This window comes from Chelon labrosus (assembly GCF_963514085.1).
Source record: "Chelon labrosus genome assembly, chromosome: 4".
Taxonomy (NCBI): Eukaryota; Metazoa; Chordata; class Actinopteri; order Mugiliformes; family Mugilidae; genus Chelon; species Chelon labrosus.
This window is the reverse complement of record NC_140340.1, coordinates 27,283,348-27,303,301: the sequence shown is the minus strand read 5'-3', so window position 1 is coordinate 27,303,301 and position 19,954 is coordinate 27,283,348. Positions and strand designations below refer to the sequence as shown.

General features: G+C 41.6%; 1 protein-coding gene across 1 annotated transcript; it reads right to left on the bottom strand.

The window, feature by feature from the left end:
- Nucleotides 1-4,001: 4,001 nt before the first annotated feature.
- On the bottom strand, nucleotides 4,002-19,954 carry ell2 (elongation factor for RNA polymerase II 2). Its single transcript, XM_084543470.1, has 12 exons — nucleotides 19,789-19,954; nucleotides 16,556-16,600; nucleotides 15,464-15,588; nucleotides 15,187-15,350; nucleotides 12,371-12,630; nucleotides 11,823-11,947; nucleotides 11,241-11,313; nucleotides 10,488-11,160; nucleotides 9,414-9,486; nucleotides 8,721-8,892; nucleotides 8,126-8,170; nucleotides 4,002-6,658 (listed from the first exon to the last, which is right to left on the bottom strand). The coding sequence occupies exons 1-12, from the start codon at nucleotides 19,918-19,920 to the stop codon at nucleotides 6,542-6,544; spliced, it is 2,004 nt and encodes a 667-aa protein (XP_084399596.1). The 5' UTR covers nucleotides 19,921-19,954; the 3' UTR covers nucleotides 4,002-6,541.

The following is a 19,954-nucleotide window of genomic DNA, read 5'->3' as shown; positions in this document are numbered from 1 at the left end:
TCGATTATGTCACTGAGGGTGACGCCCGAGTTACGTCTTAAAGACATAGTACACAGTCTCGTTCTGCATCCAGATACCCAATATTTGGTCCTCATGCTGAGAAGAGAAAATGATAAATATGATCAATATGGTAATATCAATGCTTACATTTGATAATACCGCTTTAGTAAGGATTTACTGGCATGGCAGGGTTAACTTGAAAAAAAACAACAACAGTACCAGTGACATGCAGTGGGGTTTGTGGGTGGTGAGCCACTAACTATTTCAGAGTCAGATTTACAAATATAAACCCAATGGAATAGTTTTAATTCAATTCAACTGGCTGCTTCTGCACCAACTGGTTATGTTTCATATTTCACATACAAGTCCATTGTGATGCTTTGTGGTCGCAATTCCACAATGTGTTCTCAGTCAACACAAACTGGAATATCCAGTATGCAAAAATAATAAGACTAATAAAGATTTCCCCTCCTCTTCTCCTCTCCTATTTTGTTTTTGAAAACCAGAGAGATGTCGCTTTATTGTTCCATTAATTGTTCCATTAAGTGTCCAAACCAATCTTACTGAACATAGGCAGTCTAAACCAAATGAATCTGGTGTGGGGTGTTCAGACCTTGCATTAAGATTCGATCAGGATCCGAGATCAAGGAAAAGACAGGTGTGAACACCCCCGGGTCACACTGAGATCTCATCTGAGAGATCCGATCACTGGTCACATTTGGAGGTGGTCTGTCTGGTCAGCGTGTTTGATGAAGGCGTTTTTAACAGGGAATTAAAGGTGGCTAATCTCCTCAAGCAGATTGTTTCAGAGCCTACAGGGCCCCGAGTGAGAATGTTGGTTTTCTTTCGGTTTACTGCCAGGCCCCTTCAACAGATAAAGGACTTGTCTGCCTTAGAATCTCAAACTATGCTCTACAGCAGTAGTTCTCAACCTTTTTTGGGTCCTGGACCCCCTGCATATTTTTGATCGACCCTGAGCAACCCCCACCCGATCTGGGGGTAGCGCTGCAATTTGATAGAAACAGCAGAAACTGCATTTTAAATTGCATTATATAATTTATTCACTCTTTGAGGCAAATATGAGCTTTCAGTTGTGTCTCAGTCACATTTGAATAAAATAATGCTATTTCTATAAATGTCATAGGATCTTTTTTAAAAGATATTTTGTTTTCACGGACCCCTTGCAATTACACCATGGACCACTAGGGGTCCGTGGACCCCCGGTTGAGAATCTATGCTCTACAGCACTAAGAGGTCAGAGATTTAGCTAGGAGACAGGTTAGTTTTGCCTCAAAGGTAATAAGTAAAATTTTCTCTAAAACCTGCTGTGTTCAAAAGCCCGGCAACTGTGTTCTGCACCATCTGGAGAGGATCAGTAGATTTATGGTTCAAGCAGGTAAAAAGTAGGCCTACAGTACCCTGAGGCATCCAAATCCCCACTGAGCACCTTGCTCACAGCTCAGTCATTATTTTCACAGTCACCAAGCACCAGTCCTGTGTCCTAAAATACTACCTGGACCCATGTCTTCTGTATTCCAATCACGTTGACAAGCACACAAACGTAGCCTGATTAAATTCAATCAAAATATGAGTCTGGTAACAGGCAGCATTGGGATTTCACAGTGAGGTAGGTTTTAAATCAGATTAGACAAAAAATAAGAAATACCTTTACATGCAATTTGATAGTCCTACAACCAATCAGAGCCATTCTGTTGTCTTCAAATTAAACTCAGTGGACTATGTCCCTTTTACTTTTCAATTCATCACCACATAAAGTCCAACTAAACTATTTGATCTTTGCCAGTTCATAATCAGATCAGTTCAACAGAACCATCCCGGAAAACGCCCCCGCCCACAATTATGTTTTCTGGTTTCCAGGCGACCATGAACACAGAACGAGTTAGAAAGATAATTCCCTTAAAGAAGATTTTCACACAGTGTCTACAGGACAGGGCCTCACATTTAATAGAAATGTATGACTCATCTTAATTACTGGAGCAACATTCCCCAACAAGTCTCTAAGTAAACAAATGACAAAATCTAAATGAGATGTAGTGAAATCTTAAACGTTAGAGGATGCCATTGGTCTGGGGTTCTCAAGGTCTTGGCCGCTCTGCCCTGTTGCTAATGGAGCACGGATAATGGATGACTGGGAAGTAATCTTAAGTTATCTTTGCCAACTCCACAGGAGCATAATAGAAGCATAATAATCAAGATCAAAGCAAGATCCCTTAGATCAGGAATACAGCCTGTGGTGAGCTTGTATCAACCGCCAGCAGTTTTACATATGGGAGAATTGCTGGGATTTAAGAGTACATACCAGTGAAACTAAATAATGTGCTGAAAGTAGCCACAAAAAGCTACATAAGTATGTTGGGGCTTTTATTACAAACTGGCAAGATTAATGTAGTGATTGTTGCACCAGTCCAGGTTCAACCAGAATTGCCAACCAACTCATTGTTCAAAGAAGCAAAGGGCCTAGGCCCAACATTTTTTGAGGTTAGATCATCTCTCACTGCTGCAGCGAGCGACACAAGTGAATGGTTAGTAAGAGCAGTGTAACCAGTTTTTGTCAGCCACAGAGACATTTGCCTTGCCTGGTGCAGAGAAAGCTTCCAGGCATATGGGACTCCAGGGATCACATGAAGCTTTTTGTGGAACAGGGGAAGCTGTATTACATTATCTGAACATAAGGTACCTTATGTTCATGCATGAGGTGCCTTATGTTCAGATGTGGCTCATACAAATGTGGCTGTTTTCATTGCGCTTACGTTTTCAAGTAATCAAATTACCAAGTATCAAGAAAAATTAGGGAAACATTTAAAGCATTCAGATAAGGGACCAGTTTAACAACAGTCTTGATGTGAACATTTTCAAAACTCACTTCCAGAAATGGATCAGTCATCTTGAGTCCAGTTCAACACACTGTTGACAGGGTGAAGGTTCTTCTTTTTAGTTTTGTGTAAACCGCTGTTCTATAGTTGTCAGCATTAAACCGATCAGGCATAACATTATGACCACCTTCCTAATATTGTGTAGGTCTCCCTTGTGCATCGAAAACAGTTGTGGCTCATCAGAGAATGGACATGGGCCTTCTGAGGGTGTCCTGTGGTGTCTGGCAACAGAATGTTGTTAGTGGAGGCCTTTGGGTCCTATGGGTTGAGGGGAGGGGCCTCTGTGGATCATCCCACAGATACTTGATCAGTTGGGATCTCATGAATTTGGAGGCCAGGTCAACACCTTGTGCTGTTCATGTTTTTTTGAGTTGTTCCTAAACCATTTTTGTGTGCGTGTCTGTGTCAGGCTGCATCCTGCTGGGGATGGCTGCTGCCATCAAGGAGTGTCATTGCTATGGGGTGGGGGTGCCTGGTCTGGTCTAGGTGGGTGGTACATGTCTAAGTAACATCCACATGAATGCCAGGTCCAAAAGTTTCCCAGCAGAACATTGCATCATCACAAGATAGTCAAGGTTATTTACTTCTCCTGTCAGTGGTCATCATGTTGTGGCTGATCTGTGTACAATCTAGTTTCCTTCTTATCGGTGCATAAATTCAGTACTATCTGAACATTAGTTTGATCAAACTCTTTTCCCTTTCTGGACATACTCAATTAACCAGACATGGGTTTAAGATGATTCCTGCATTTAGAAATCCTCTACCTTTATGTTTCATGCTGCAGCTGCTGGGCATCTAATAAAGTTTATTCATTGATTGTACATTCATATAAAATATAATCCATAAAATGCCTAGCTAAAGCTTTAGAATTAATGTAGTGAAATACATAAGTATTTGGCTCAAAAGACTGAAAGCTGAGAGTGAATGGTCATGAAGTAGATCAAAACTGTACAGTAGTTGAGTAAATGTACTTCGAGACATTCCAGCGGTGATTTAACTTTAATTTTATGGGAAAGCTTCAAAACCACCTGCTACTCATTAGACTAAAATATGACTAACTTTAACCAAGTTATTTTGTTTTTCACACCGTGTTATGACACAAATGAGATGACAGCCAGACATTCTCCAGGTAAAAGTTCATTTTTATTGAAATGTTGCGTACATTTTCAGGGGGGCAGCATCAGATTCAACTCATAACTCTCTCATGATTTCCTGTGGTTGTGTCTAAATACTGCTGGAGCATTTTCCTTATTAAGACTGCTGATCAAACCCCTTCCCCGTTTTCCTCACTGGACTGAGTGGCGTAATGCTAATGCCTGTTGTTCTGACTGAGAACAGTCAGAACAACAAAGAAAGAAATCTTTGGAAGGCTGAGAGGAGGACACCGGAGACTGGTTTCATCCTGTGGCCCGACACCAGTTTGTTGCAGCGCCCTTTTCCAACTCTACATTCTGAGAAATAACCACAATAGAAGTAAAACAGGAAAATGAACCAAAACACTGACCCTGTAGCTCAGAGCTGAGTGGACATGTAGAGATAGAGTCTCTGTTCAAAATAACTTGAGACAACAGGCAAGTTGAGCAGAGTTCATTATTATGCTAAACTGATTCTGACACCTGATGAAACAGTCAGTCTACTGCAGAGACTGACTGTCTGACAGAATGCCACAATCAAAATAGAAGCCAAATAGAACTGTATAATATTTACTTTAATCTATTTTGGATCATATTTCCCCCCCCCCAATACAGGACAGACTGTTGCTTGTCCATAATATTTTAGATCAGGCTCCTGAGAAGGAGCTGACCACTGCAAACCAAGCCACCGAGTTCCTGTTCACATCCACAAACCTCAGGATGTTTTAGTTATTCTTCAGTGAGTGAGACACAGATTCCAGTCTCCTTGTCTCAGTCTCCTTCTCTCGTCCAACCAGGCATTTTACTCCAGGGAAGCAGTACCAGAAAGGCATTTAATTTTTGGCAAACATTCTAACACAACTTTGTAAACAATTTCCCTTGCTGAAATAAAGAATTTCATTCAAAAGCCATCCATCTATCCATCCATCCATGAAACTAAACCTGTAGCAGTGTTGGGAAATAGAAAAAAAAAAAAAATAAAAAAAAAAAAAGCTACTCAGAATTATTTCACTGCTCTCAACTGAGAATCAAAAACATTTGACACCTTAATACAGATAAGTCCTCTGGTGGATGACAGATTCAGCTTCTTTTCAAAACAGAAACACTGACTGTTTGCCGCTGGATAAAGCTAAATATGTGGGCGCAGTCCTTTCCAGACTCCAACTGAGGAACCATTCTGGAAAATTAGGATCAATTTCTGTATCTCTTCAATTAGGATCAGGTACTGTTACTCCAGCCAGGCTGATCCTGAGCGCTCTGGCTGGTCAAACACTATAGCAGCTTATTTTTGTTTGTTTTTCCATGTTTCTCACTTCTCCTCCACATTTTTTTTTTTTCCCCTTTCACCTGTCACTCCATGTGATGCACAACCATACGAACACACACGCATACAATTTGTAACACTCCTTCTATCCTCCACCACTCTGACGTCTGCGTGCACATGCACACACACACTCTCTCTCTCTCTCTCTCTCACACACACACACACACACACACACACACCTGTTTCCAGGCTGTTGTAGTTCCTTTGTATAGCCTGTGGGTCGACGTTTTCAAATGTAAACACCTTAAGGCACCCATAATGCACCGTGAACATTAAACATTGTTTGGCGCAGGGAATACTGCCCCCTATTGACAGGGGATCATACTCCTTTATTTACCCTAACCTCACCACCCCATGTGGTCATTACAACTAAATTTACAACCCATGCACACATACTGTTGCTTCTCAGTCAGCTCAAGTGATTTCTCCTTCCCGTCTCACTTCCTTCCTCTTCGGCTTCAAACTCAGCCTCGGCTGCAATTTGCTGAAGCAACATTATCCAGTACGGTTTGATGTGAAGAGAGAGGAAATGAGGCAGCGGAGATATCTTTGCTAGATGAGATGACATTTGGATCTTGCGTGCAAAATGGCTTCACAAAGTCAAAACACATAAGGCCCGCGGTACTTTTTTTTTTTTTTTGCATTGTTTTCAGGAAAAAGAAAATTAAATATATCATCTGCTGACTTTTGTTTTGCACTAAGAGTCTCAAAATAAATAGATCTCCCTCTTTTTTTTTTTCTTTTTTGTTACTTAAATACATGTTAATATTTTTATGATGCTCGAAAATACTTTTTTTTTTTGTCTTAACAGAAAGTCCTTCAAAGGTTAGAAGAGTTGGAAGTTTTTTTTCCCCCCACAAACCCCGTCACACATGCAGGCGGCCCCCTTCCACTGGTCCAGTGGTATCAAATTCCACAGGAGCTAACTAAGAAAAAATATCGAGAAAGCAAAGGGTGGGGGTAAAGTCAAAGTGAGATTGCAGGCAATAATGAAGCCTGTGGAATCAAAGATCAGAAAAGGAAGGAATGAAGAAGGACGACTGGAGAAGGGAAAGAGAAAGGAAGAGGGGGGGCTATTGTGGAGGCAGGAACTGAAGGGGAGCTAATAAATAAGAGCCAGATGGTCACCCACTCCTGGTTTGATGCGCCATTCTCAATACTGATTAGTGAAGACGTCCAGGGCGGTGCTCTCAGCACCAGGCCTGGGCTCTGCGCTGGTCAAAATCAGCTATTAGCCGCTTGATGTGGGCCAACTTGTTGTGCAGGTACTCGCAGCGCAGCTTCTCCTCGTGGTAGTTCGGGCTGTGCTGTAAAAAAAATAAACGCACACACACAACCATTAAATCAGAATACAGAGTCCCTCAGGCTGGTGCAGCCCATTTCTTACTTTTATTTTATATAAAAGTATAAAAAACAGCACTGTAGACTTCTTTACATATCACTTCAAGTTCTGAAACTCTTCTTGTTTACAATCTAACTACAGATATTTTCTGTGTTTCTTAAAAATGTTAATGGTGAATTTTGAGATCGGCTTTAGATAATTGTCGACTACATTACATTCACACCCACACTTTGCTGGAAACAAGAAGAACTGGTTTGAGATTGGACACCAGCTCTGAACCACCCCTTGACCTGAAAAAAGTTTACTTTTAGTAGATTCATCTAGAGTCAGCACAAATCCAAAAGCCTGTTAGCTCCAATCAAGTTCTGCAGTTTTACATGTACATTTTTAATATGTGTAATTCTTTTCTATTTAAAGAAGTTTGTGAAAGCATTTTTTTTTATTGTCTATTTAGGGTCACAAACTTTTCCTTAGTGCTCCACCTCTCCCATCCCACTCTGAGGAATCATGTACGTCTATCTTTACGGAGACCAATTTAAGATCTAGATTTAGAACATATGTTGGGAGTAAGGACATTTTGGCTGATCCTGACTTGATCCTGTTTGAGACTTGATTTTAGGATCCCATTAGTTCTTAGTCAGGGTTGGTTTTAGGCATTAAGCTGTGATGGAGTGAACTTGTAGAGTTTTTTGAGACGATGTTTCACCCAAATAGCTTCTTCAGTTCTAGGGGACTGGTGGGAAGTGTCAGGTTTAAATAGGGAACCTCTACTGAAACTTCCTTGTTGTGTAGCTGCACCGGTTTCAGGTTGTTTACACAACAAGTTTCAGTAGACGTTTCCTACTTAAACCTCAAACTTCCCACCAGTCCCCTAGAACTGAAGAAGCTACTCGGATGAGTGGTGAAACGTCTTCTCAAAAAACTCTACAAGTCCACGTTGCCTTTTTTTAAAACCGTTTTTGGATATTTCCAGGCTAGTTCAAGGTTAGATGAGTTTTATGTCAGTCAGCAGTTATTGCTGAGTGGTTTACCTGAGCTGAAGAGACAAGCAACCAACGGAATAAGCATAGGGCGGAAAATTGTAGGAAGCATCCCAGAAACATTTGTGATGCTTTAGATAAAAACAGTAACTCTGCATTCATGCAATTCATTAATGAAAGTGATAGATCTCTAGGACAAACACAGATCACCACTGCTGTGGCTTTTACTTTGTTGGAACACACCTAAGAAGTAATATCTAAGAGAGACCTGGATATCACCCAACATACTGTTATATGATATGATAGATATGGATGGCGTGTCCCCATTTCCTTGCTTTGGCCAAACCGCACACATAAAAATTCCACAATCTAGCATTAAGGTCAGTGTCCTTAAAAAAATAAAAGTACACTGATGTGATTGTAAAATAATCACAGCATGTATAACTACTTACTTGCTTCATCTTTTTGTACTCTTTCAGGACTTCTTCTTGCATCTTCTGTAAAAATAATCAAAACTGACACTTAACACACATACAACTTATGAATATTATTATATAAGAAGACATGTATTCTTCAACTTTGTGTAAAGATTAAGCCACTTATATGTGATAACCTAGTACAACAGCAAGAAAAGCAGCAAATAATTTCACAATTTAACATTATACTCTAAACAAATGTGTGTTGGCTGCTGGTCGCGGACATGACTGGCTCGAGGAGCAGGTGTGGGACACTGACAACACTATTAATCCTATTTGATTATAAATAAGCACTTGTGTCCTACCTCCCATGTGGCACGACAATTTGTGTCTTAACAAACAACTCTGAAAGGACTTAAATCAAATGCTTCAGGACATATGAAGTGTTGAAGAGGAACTCGAGCAGGCGTATTTGACTTCATTTTAATGACGGAATATGCCGTTTTAAGATGTCAAAGCCTTTAAAAGGACTTGCATAATACGTCACGTGGCTTTAGAGACAAAACTGATATTTCACAACATAGATACTGATTGTCAAAAAGTAGCTTCAAACAAAGTGTTTAAATATGACCTGGTACTCTTTGGAGCCAGGTGCCAGTTTCCGACACTGGGTATCCAGCTGGGTAAAGCGACGGGTGATGCTCTCCACGTGGGCATGCAGCAGACGGTACTCATCATACTCTGCATTAAAGTCATCCTTGTAGCTTTGACGCTGGTCAGTGGACACCAACGGTGTGTACTTCCTGTAAACACAGAAAAGGAAAGGAAAATTCAACCGAATGATTATTCTGAAAGTGGTAACATTTAATATTTACATTTCAATAATCATTTCAGAGAAAATTGTAGTTATACAGAAGACCAGAATTAATGTTCCTTATTCTGAATAACCTTGTTTAAAAGCTCATGGCATTTCAAGACACGTGGGAGGCTTAACGTCCCTTGAGCCTCTCTATTTCTGATGTACTATGGATAAAACGTTCCCTGAACTCATTAGCAATGATGTGGAAAGTACAAAACAGACCTAGTACTGCAATAAAAAGAATACGACAATGCTCAGATAAAACACATCTGTGTTTACTGCTGCATTTCATGTGTCATAATTCTCTTGTTTTTTCATATGTGCCCATTTGTCTCAAAATCTAGTTTTTATAATAGAATCGAAATGTATATCTTCACTTGTGTTTACAAAATAATGAGACCTGAAGGGCAAAGAGCGTCAGACTTTGTGAATACGAGCCTTGTAATATTTGTTAGGGTTACTTACACTACATAGTCGGGTATCTCATCCTTGGATGAGAATTCAGTAGACTGGACTGGCTTCTCTTTGCCTGAAGAGTCTGAGGAGAAAAAGAAGGCATATAAATGTAAATGCATCATTTATAATCCATAACACACACAAAAAACTCTTATGTCATCAAAATGGAGGAACAAAATTGCACATTGTCAGCATAAATTTTCAGGTGAACTAATATGTAAAGAAGAGCTGATTCCAGCGCATTAGAGATCAAACTGTGTGTGGCTAAATGGGAACGAAGGCACAAAGCTGAGATAAACGCTGAAACACTGTGACAACAATCCAAAGTCTGAAAGATAAACAGGCTGGGAATGTCCATAGTCAATGTCAGTCACAAGATATGCCAGTGTTGCTTGAATTAGTCTAAAAGTTGCACTAAAACTAGGTTTACATACATTTTCAAATGACCAATTAAGTCATATATTTCTCCTCAAGGGCAGGTTTGAATGAGAAAATATGAACATGAATATTTCTCTCTCAGGTTTTTATCTTTGATGTTCCAGCATTACATAAAAATATAATCAAGACCAATGAAGTGGTACACACCCATATGGTGCTCACTGTTCTGATCAAGCTAAAAATGAAAACTCTGTGTGTATGTGTGTGTGTGTGTGTGTGTGTGTGTAAGAGGTGAGTCCAATTAGCTATGTACATGAACATTAGTGGAACTCTTGCAAACTATGGTTGCGAGTGAACAGCTCCTTCTCCTCACTATCGGTCCAGTAGAGACTCCACTCACACCAGGAATCTGGCAATGTAATATCAAAAGCTTGCTCTGCATTTAAAATAAAAAGTTTTAGATTGTCGACTAGACAGTATAGGCATTTCCGTGCAAAAAAAATGAGTAAAATCATGGCCCATCTTTAACGTAAGTTTTGTTGAAGATGGCTTGTTTCCCCTCAGGTGTCCCTGTAAGTCATGCCAGTGAGCCTAGTACCAGGAATTAGCTCACTTAAATGGAATGGATTCACCTTCAATGTAATGGTACCGTCATTCAAGACACTTTGTTGAGCAGTGCAGACAATAATCAAGACAGAAACACACCTTGATCTTTGTGAGACGTTTTGTTGATAACTTCACCATTCTCTGCCTCAGCACTGCGTCTCTTTTTGGCTCTATGACCCTCCTCAGCCTGCTGTCCTGCACTGTGAGGACTGCTGCTGACTCTCTCGGCCCGTTTCCCTTTCTCCCTCTCTCGATCCTTGTCCTTGTGCTTCTTGGATTTCTTTTTGAACTTCTTATTGGTACTGCTGGACAAGGGAGGGCTGGTGACAACAGTAGAGGTAACTGTGAGGGAGGTGCAAGGAGGAGGGCTGGGAGAGGTGGCTGGTCTGGGGACAGGGACAGGGTTCCGATAGCGGTCCTTTAGAGTCCTATCAGAGGAAAAGGGGCTGGGTGATGGGTCTCTGCAGGAGGAACTCTGGTCCATAGGCAGGTCCTGGGTGCCGCAACCTTCGGGGGTGCTGGGTGAGTTGGAGTTGGAGGCTGGGCTTGGCTGCTGGTGAGAGGGTGCAGGAGGGTGGGATGAGATGGGGAGATGGGTGGGAGGGCCCGAGGTGACATTGGAAGGTAGGGACGAGCGCTTAGTGCTGGGGCTGCTGTCGTCCTCACGGCGGTCAGATGATGAAGATGTGGCTGACCCTCGATTGCTGAGGTGGGAGATCCGAGCTTTCTTTGGAGCCAAAGGATCGATGAAGTCAAAGTCTGGCTTGCGCTTCTGCAAGAAAACTCAGAATTTAGCCAAACCTTTTATACCACTGTGAGTGTGGGTGTGTTCGAGTGTATTTGTCCAGTTACCTGGGGGGATGTGGGGACGCTGTCTTTGGGAGAACTGCTTGACGAGATTGTCTCAGTAGGAAGACCTAACTTGCTGTTGAAGAAAGGAAAGTAGTATCAGTGAGGAACATTGCAAGGGATGACAAAGAGTACATTAGGACTCAGCTACCATCACGATAGGACTTGCTGAGGATGTCATACTCACAATAAAAACATTAAATCATGTGCACATTCTTTTTTCATTTTAACTTTGCATGCAGTGGACAGCAACTACCCTTTGACAAGTAACAACAAAAGCAAAGAGTGAAAGCAGCCAAACGTGATTGAAAATGGTCTTCCAATGTTGGCAGGTGTTTAATGTACAATAAAAAAAACATAAAATAGGACATAAAAAAATAGTATCACACTGCCTACATGTAGTAATACACATAATAAATATAATGCAAATGGGTTTTGAGTACAAATAAGTCTTTAAATGTCTTCAGTATCCATGGATCGATTACCTGTCGTACTCATGTCTGCATCTCTACTGGTGATACCAAATAAATGCAAGAATGTCCCCAAAATAATGATTTTAACAAGCCTTGTAGGCCTTTTCTGTACCGAGTCAAGATCCTGTCAACTTGGGTCTTCTCCTCTTCAGAGTAGCCAGGCCAGTCTCTCTGCACATCCCGGTACATAAAGTCCTTCAAAGCATATGTGTTGTCTTTGGGATTGAGGTTTGCCACCTGTGTTGCACAGAGAAACGAACACAGAGTTTCAAAGTTAAATTACACCGCCATGAAAACCATAGAGAAAACATACAGAAACTTCTTATTTCCTGTGCTGGACCAGACATCTGTGAATGCAAATAATTCAATGATTCATTTCTTGTGAATGAAGCCTTAAGATACTGACAATGATTCGTAACAGGCAGATCTCAATCTCATGGTGAGTAAGAAAGATTAAGGAGATTTCTGGGATTAAATTAAACACTTGTAGGCCAGTTATGGCACTTAAAAATGTAAATGTCAGCAACGGTTTTTCCCCCCCCTGTAGAACAGTGGACTGTGGAAGACTCCATGTGGGTCACAAGTATTTTAATTTGTCAATATTTAAGTCACATTACAGTATCAAAGCAAAGAAATAAAAAATAAAAAAATCCAGAATACCTGTTGCAGGGTGGTCCCCAGTGAGTTTCGGTCCTTCTGGTTGATACCGTCCCGCTGCAAACGGGCTAGAACTTCCAGCTTCTTGTAGGACCTCAGCGCCAGCAAGTGGATGATACGGTCCCGGAACGGTCGCTGGGATACGGGGTTATTGGAAAGGCACTTACGAATAGTGTTGGCTGGGTTGATGGGCGTGGAGCGTTTGCGTTCTGGGACTACATCTGGAACAGGTAGTGCAAGCTTACGAGTATGCACCTGCTTTCCTACAAACAGAAGACAAAGACAATGTTTTACCTCTTCTCTGCAGGCAGGTTTCAACCTAAAGTCATTCTGACATTTTTATTTTCAACAAAGTTTTTGAAGCCTAAATAGAGACAATGAAAGGGGGGTTTAAAGAAACATTTACCACCCTTCACCTCAACAGATTCAGAGGGCCACAAACACTGTAAGCTAGAAGAAAGGTTTCAACACTAGTGCGCTAAATAAGCTAAAACTACAGAGCGTTAATGAAACTTACACGGTTTGCCACGATTTGAAATGCTCAACAAATAAATCTTGGAAACTAGAGGCACAACTAGCGATGGCTCTTCAAATCTCAATTTAAATAAATTTTAGGTAACAACTAGCCTTTGCTTTGAAGAAAGAGGGTCACAAAATGACCCAATGCAGTGGCAATCAAAGAGTCAATGACCAGAAAGGAGGCTATCAGTAAACTACACTTGGATGTAGTTCTCTTATTAACCAAGAGTAGTTTGAAAAGCTCATATGAAAGTCTTGAGATGATTAAACTCAAGACACTGCTGTGTATTACTGAGCCATGTACTTAAAGAGGCCGCCTGCACATTCCCCACTACGTCTTCATCACCATTATGAAATGCTAAAGCTCTTTAAGAGATTAAGGCTAGAGAAAGGAAGAGAAAGGAATAACTCACTCCCTTCCTCCTTGGCAAAAAGTAGACTAGACGCAATCCGAGCTCACACACTTCCAAGTTGTCTAGCAGGACAGTGACAGATCGTGACAGGTGAAAACCTTTTGCCATTACGCTTCCAGAAAGAATAATCATTTACAACATCAAATGCCACTGCATTCATAGGTACATGGATTATTCAATGAAAGAGACTACAGACAAATGTGAGGATAAAAACACAAGTTACAATCTGCTACCTGAAATGAACAGCGTGTGAAAACAAGAAACTAAAGGCTCCTGTTGCACTGGCAAATATGGTGCTCATTCCAAACCAGCTGCTACAAGCTCATGAACCACCCCCTTTTCTCTGAAGCTCCTCTCGTTTCCCAGTTTCTGCTTGGGTCCATGTATGCAAATATATCTCTGGGGCTCTGACAAACAGGTCTGAGGAGCTTTTAACTTACTCTTAAAAAAATCTTGCATTTTTAAATAGCGTTTTGGTTTGGAATTTTTTCTTCTTTTCAGACAATTAAACATTTCAAACTGCACTACAGCTAAGTTCTGTCAACAAGAAAAAAACCAGCTTAGCTGAATGAATCATTACTTCCTAGTCAGAACATGATTACAGAAAAAGCTAAAGGTGACAGAACGTTGTCTTCTTGACTGTCACACAGTCCCACTCCATGTGGCGCGTTCACACAGCTGGTTACACTAATATGCATCAGTCCTTGACATCTCCATTCAGTGTCCTCCAGCAATCTGTGGTCACATATAATGCAGCTAAATTTGAACAAGGACTTAACTGTGTATGTTATGTTAACCAGCAGTGATTCCAAAGGTGTGGCATTGCACTTTTAACTTTTATATTTAAAATTGGCAAAACTGTGAATAAATTCAGTCCAATGGTATCTGCTTAGCAAAATACACAAATCCTGCTGAACTGGCATTTAAAACAAACAATCACAGTGAAAAAAGAGGCGACTAAAGGCCGCCCTAACCTTACTGTCACACTGTCCGACCCAGACGGGGACAGCTCAGGTCATCGCTTTGCAAAAGCTCAGTAAACACGGCACCATTTTAAGATTTACATATCCCTGCGGTCATTTAGGAAAAGACATGTTTTAGTAGAATTACATAAGTTTTTGTGTGGATGGTGAGTTCAAACACCTGCTTTACATGCTCTCAGTTTTGTGACCCAAATCAGAAATTCTGATTCTGGTTTTACCAAAGAGGTTGGTAAAGTGACCCAAATCTTCCCTTGTGGGCTCCTTTAATAACAATATTTTCTGTCATTGAGCCTTAGCAATGACACCTCAGTAATATATCAGCTTGTCTTTCCTGTCCTGGCCTGTACCTACTGTTGGTGATAAGTTTATCTGTGTGTTGAGCCTGTGTTTGTTTTGTAACTGGGCCATTACTACAGCAGTTTGTTTCCATGCACAGCCCTTGCCCTGCCTGCACAAAGCTGGATAAGACATACTGACTGTGACCAGAAAGAGACAAGCCCTGTGACTCTAATCCAGGAACTTGTTTACGTTCATCTGACTCGAGGAAAATATGAAGTTTTAATTTGTATAAGTTTGGCTGTTAAACACAAGCAGAATGTAGTGCTATACTGTGACCCACTATATCGTTTTGGCAATCTATCCGCAAAAAAAACAGAAATAGCTTCATCTGCCACATTTTGCCCTTATCAGTCAGACTACTAATCTGGAAAAAGCAGACGGCAAAATGGCTTAGTCAGTTGGAATAATGGCTTTGAATAGAGTTAGGCTTCCACCTATTCAGTCTTCTCTTTGAAAAGAGAGGAGAGCTGTTAATAGAATGTAAAGTCACGTTGGCGCGTAGGGATCCAATCTGCCATTTGACTGAAGCAGTTGCAGATAAGCAAGACTGTAGTGAGGGCCCTACCTCTGTACCGGCCCCCAGGCTTGATGACTTTGGTCCCACGTTCACGTGTATCCTCCGCGGCCTGGGTCATACGGTCCCGGGTCACCTGGTAGGAGTCATTAGTAGCGCACACTGTGACCTTGTCCTGTACTGTGGCACACAATGCCAGGTGTGAGGCCCCTGAGCTGGAGACAAAGAGGGAGGATGAGAGACAAATGTGAGGCAGGGAGGGATTACCTTCCAGCAAAGTGTGGTAAGACAGCAAGGGTTGATCCAGCAGACCAGTGATTACCATTACCTCGAAACATACTGATGGATGCACTCGAAGCTTCCCTGAGGATTGTCCTTGCCCACGTTAGACAGGTAGAAATCAAAGTTGTTGAAGGCGTCTGAGGAGGAGTCAGTCTTGGGAATTTTAATGCGCTGCAAAATAATTCACACAATAAATGTGAATGCCATCACAAAACAGGAAGTTCTCACTGGTTGTCAGTAGCTGAAGGGAGCATGATAAACCTCTGCATCTGAAGGAACTTAGCGTGACAAATGAACTAAAAACATCCCGAAGCAGATTCTTCTGCTATTTCTATTTTTTTATTAAATGTGTATACTATTGTAAGTGCCCAATCTCATCGCTCAATGGACTGATCATGACCACAACTGATGCACTTGTGGTTTTACTATAATGGTCCAATATTGGCGACTACGAAAAGTGTGAATTGAGCTGCACCTGACCTGACCTGACCTGACCTGTGCTTTCACGGATCAGTCTTAGGCCACGTCCACACGTACGAAAACGGTCTTTTCCCTCTCCGTTTTCGAGGGCATCGTTTCAAGAAATATCCGCGTCCACACAGGTCTGTTTCAGCACGACCGAAAACACTACTTCATATTCCAGGCCTATAGGTGGCGCTGTTTCAGTTTCAGAAATTCACCAAAAACGGAGAGGAAGAGGCGGAGCATGCGCACAAATATTGAGCGCCGTTTACAAATCGCCTTTTTTGCTCAGCGTGGTGGCACAGGAGCATGATATTTTGCCCTAGTAACCCTAATAGGCTCAATATCTTCTCCAGCAGGAAAACTAGCATGTAGTCCGCCATTGTTGTTGATGTTGTTATGAGACGTCTTGCGGGAGGTGGAAGGCTGCTCGGGGGTGTGGCGATGACATCATCTTTTTCGCCGTTTTCGCCGTCTACACAGAAACGCAAGAGTTGCGTTTGCGAATTTCTCCACCCTGGGACCCGTTTTCAGAAAAGTGCGTTTTTAGGGCTATGCGTTTACAGGATACGTCTGGACGCTCGGCCAAAACGATGCAAAACTTCTGCGTTTCTGCGTTTTTGCGTTTCCGTGTGGACGGCCCCAAATCATTTCTTAATACAATAAAAGTACTTACCCCTTGCAGTCCCTTGAATTGTATTGCCGGCCGTAAAGATGCATTCTGAAAACAAAGGAGAGGACAAAGTTTAACCCCTCACCAACTACGTAGATACTTTTTATAAAAAAGTGATACGAAATTGGAATGAAACAGACCATCAAAGCATCAACATAAAAACACTTTCAATAAAGGCCGATACAGGATTTGTCCATATGAAGACGATGTAGACTTTCATTTTCATTTATACTAATAATGCATGCTTCTGATCCCCACATTACACAAAACACAAAGGGCTCCTGTGGATGTTTATGACAGGCTAGCTGTGACTGGGCTTTTTAGCTACATGTTCTTTGTAGAATAGCGGTTAGCTATGGATTGGGCTGTAGCTAAGTGTCAATGATAAGGTGTGCCAAAATCTATGAAATAGCTTGTAGCCGGAGTTTGTGGCCGTCCCAAGCACAGTGGGCACACACACCGCGGGTGACTTTGGGAGCATGACGTATTTCCGTGAGTTTAGCAGCATCCGTGTGTCCTTATGTGTCTAAAAGACTCCCGCAGACTTGGGCAGATAACAAAATTTATGGCCATCCAGGGCCTTGTGGAGACTATGACATAGCGTTAATACACACAAATGTGGAGGGCCTCATCCTTACATATCCTGTTAAATATTGCACTTAAACATGGTACAGCTGAAGTCTGACAAGCACATGCCTTCTTTGTCTGGGTGAGACAAAAAAAAAGCAAGGCCATAACCTGTATTCATGATGCAAACGAGAAAAACTGAAGGTGGCTCTGATGACCAGCCTTAAAATGTAAAGATATCGAGTTTAGAACAGCCACACAAAACCAAGAACAATGTGCAGTAATGCCACATAACGGATCAATACAAAAAAGAAAAAAAAGAAAATGGCGAAGCGATGAATCCATTATCATGATTAATAGTCTCAGCTTTTCTCCTGTTGGTCATGTGGTACAACCATGGGTGACTCTTGGATGTAAATACTTGATTAGAAGCAGACAACACTCTCTCAATGAAAGCCCTTAAGTCTGAATCTACAAAGCTTTTGATCCAACTTTACCTGTTTTTCCTTTTTACGATTTAATTAAAACAGTTTGCTTTAGGGAATGGAACTTGCAGGATGGACAATACTCAAACACAGCAGATATTTTGAACTGGGTGTTTCTGAAGCGTCTTTGTTTTGTGTAGGTTTGCGTTGGTGGCTACTTGAAATGGATCTGACAGCCACAAATATGCAGTGGCTGCTCTGGAGCAGTGTACTGTAGGTTAGGATAGGAAAGCACAGGACTCCCAGCTTATTCACACTACTTAAATGCACAGAAGAACCAGGTGCGTGGACGTCTGAAATGAAAAACCAGTTGGCTGGACTTCTAAAATGTTGCACATTTCACCAGGAATGTGCATTTTACCAGCTTCTCTACATTTCTTTACGTAAAACATGCTTCCTGACTCATACATTAAGGAGACCCAGATAATTGGGGATAAACTGCATGCTTTTATCAGAAAGACAGTAATATAGTTGTTAAAGCCAAGATACTCCAAGTCACGGCCTCCCTCCCCCACTCACTCACTCACTCTCTCTCTCTCTCTCACACACAGAGTTCTGATCACATTTCACATCGACACTGAAAGACAAAGATAGCCAGCTTCCATAGTTCGATGACTGGTTCAGCTACAGCACACATTACAGAGAGGGAGAGAAACAAAAAGCAGGCAGTTTTGGCTGCTCAGTCAGCAAGAGGTGGCAGCCTGCCGTTCAGTGCAGCGAACAGACCAACATTACCACATCCAATAAGGTTGTAGCATGGCCTGTCACAAAAGAATTCCTTCAACTTAGAGATAATGCTGTCTGCCTGTAGTCAGAAACTAGCTCAGGAACCCGTAAATTTGTGTTTTATATCCACATTTTTGTAAAGGCTCTCATGTTTCACATACAGAGGTGTTGCGCAGTGTATGGCATACATACCAACACACACTGCGCCATAAAAAGCAGTCACAGAGACCTCTGAACACACTATAGCCCCGTGCTATGCCACAGTGCATCAGCCCCGAGAGGAGACCTGGGCCCTGTCAGTTTGTTATGTAACCGAGTTGTTGTTGGCAAATTTAAACTCAGGTAACTCCAGGCCTCCACAACTCAACACTGCATAGGTTCCTCCAGATTAGTTCACCTCAACAAGATTAAACCGTTTGTACAGTTCAAGATTAACAAGTTATATTTAATCTGCACAGGTATGCAGTGTCATATAGCAAACTCAGTTTCAGAAGGTGAAATAAAGTTCATGTGTTCAAGCAGGTTTTTATTGTGCACAATAAGACAGACTTCAGGAGGTATGACCCTATTAACAAATACTTTTATTGCAATCATATACCATACATGTGTTACTGTTGGCCTGCTATGAAAAGTATATGAAAATACAGCTTGGCGTGAATGGGATACAAAAAAAAAAGTAACGTGGCAAACAAATTAAATGTTTGCTCATTAATCAATCCTGTATCTAGTGTGTCAACTGGTTTTAATGCGACATTTTATGTTTCAGTTAAATCGCCACAAAGGGCTGGGCCCGGCTAGGAGCTTCATATAGGTTGTAATGCCAGGTTAGCTAGAACCTGAAACCATACGGTAAGCTGACCAGTCACCGACATGTCTGAAACGACACCAAGTTGAATGGAAGTTGCCTTAGCCTCAATCTCTCTACATTTCTACTTTGCTCCGAACTCAAATACAACATCGTAGAATAAAAGTTCACATTAGTTAACTAAGTTTTTACGTTAAACGTACGGCACACGAAACTTGTCACCTGACGAGTGTATCCGTCGATATGAAATTACATATGTCCTAATTTGGTAAGTAACGTTAGTTAAAAAAAAAAAAAAAAAAAAAAAAATCGACTTGGTTGGCCAGCACAGCACCACTAACAGAGCTAATGGTGGCTAACCAGAGCGTCTAACTTAACTAACAGGTTTTCTGTGTAAACTAACAATTGTCATTTCCTAAAACATGGTCAGAACATAACGCTAAGGTTTCGTGTATCTTATTCTGTTGATGGAATTAATGACACACGACTAATAAAACCAAAAAAACAGGCAGAAACTCGCTCTGTCAACAGCTTAGCTAACTTTGTAGCTTTAGCTGTGCGTGGCAGTTAGGCTTCCTAGCTTGAGACAAGCCGAGTCAGCTCGGGGGAGTCCCGTCTCGTTTTACCCGAAATAAAGGCACCGTTTCACTCACCCGACAATTCTGGTAGCTCTCTATGGCTCTCAGCGCTGTCTCGGTCAATTTGACGTGCAACACGGTGACTCTGTCTGCGCTCTGTTGGCCACAATTTAATCCATACCTCCCATCCTCGGAGAGAGCCGCCATCTTTACCAGCCCTCCACCATCGTCCCTCTGAGGC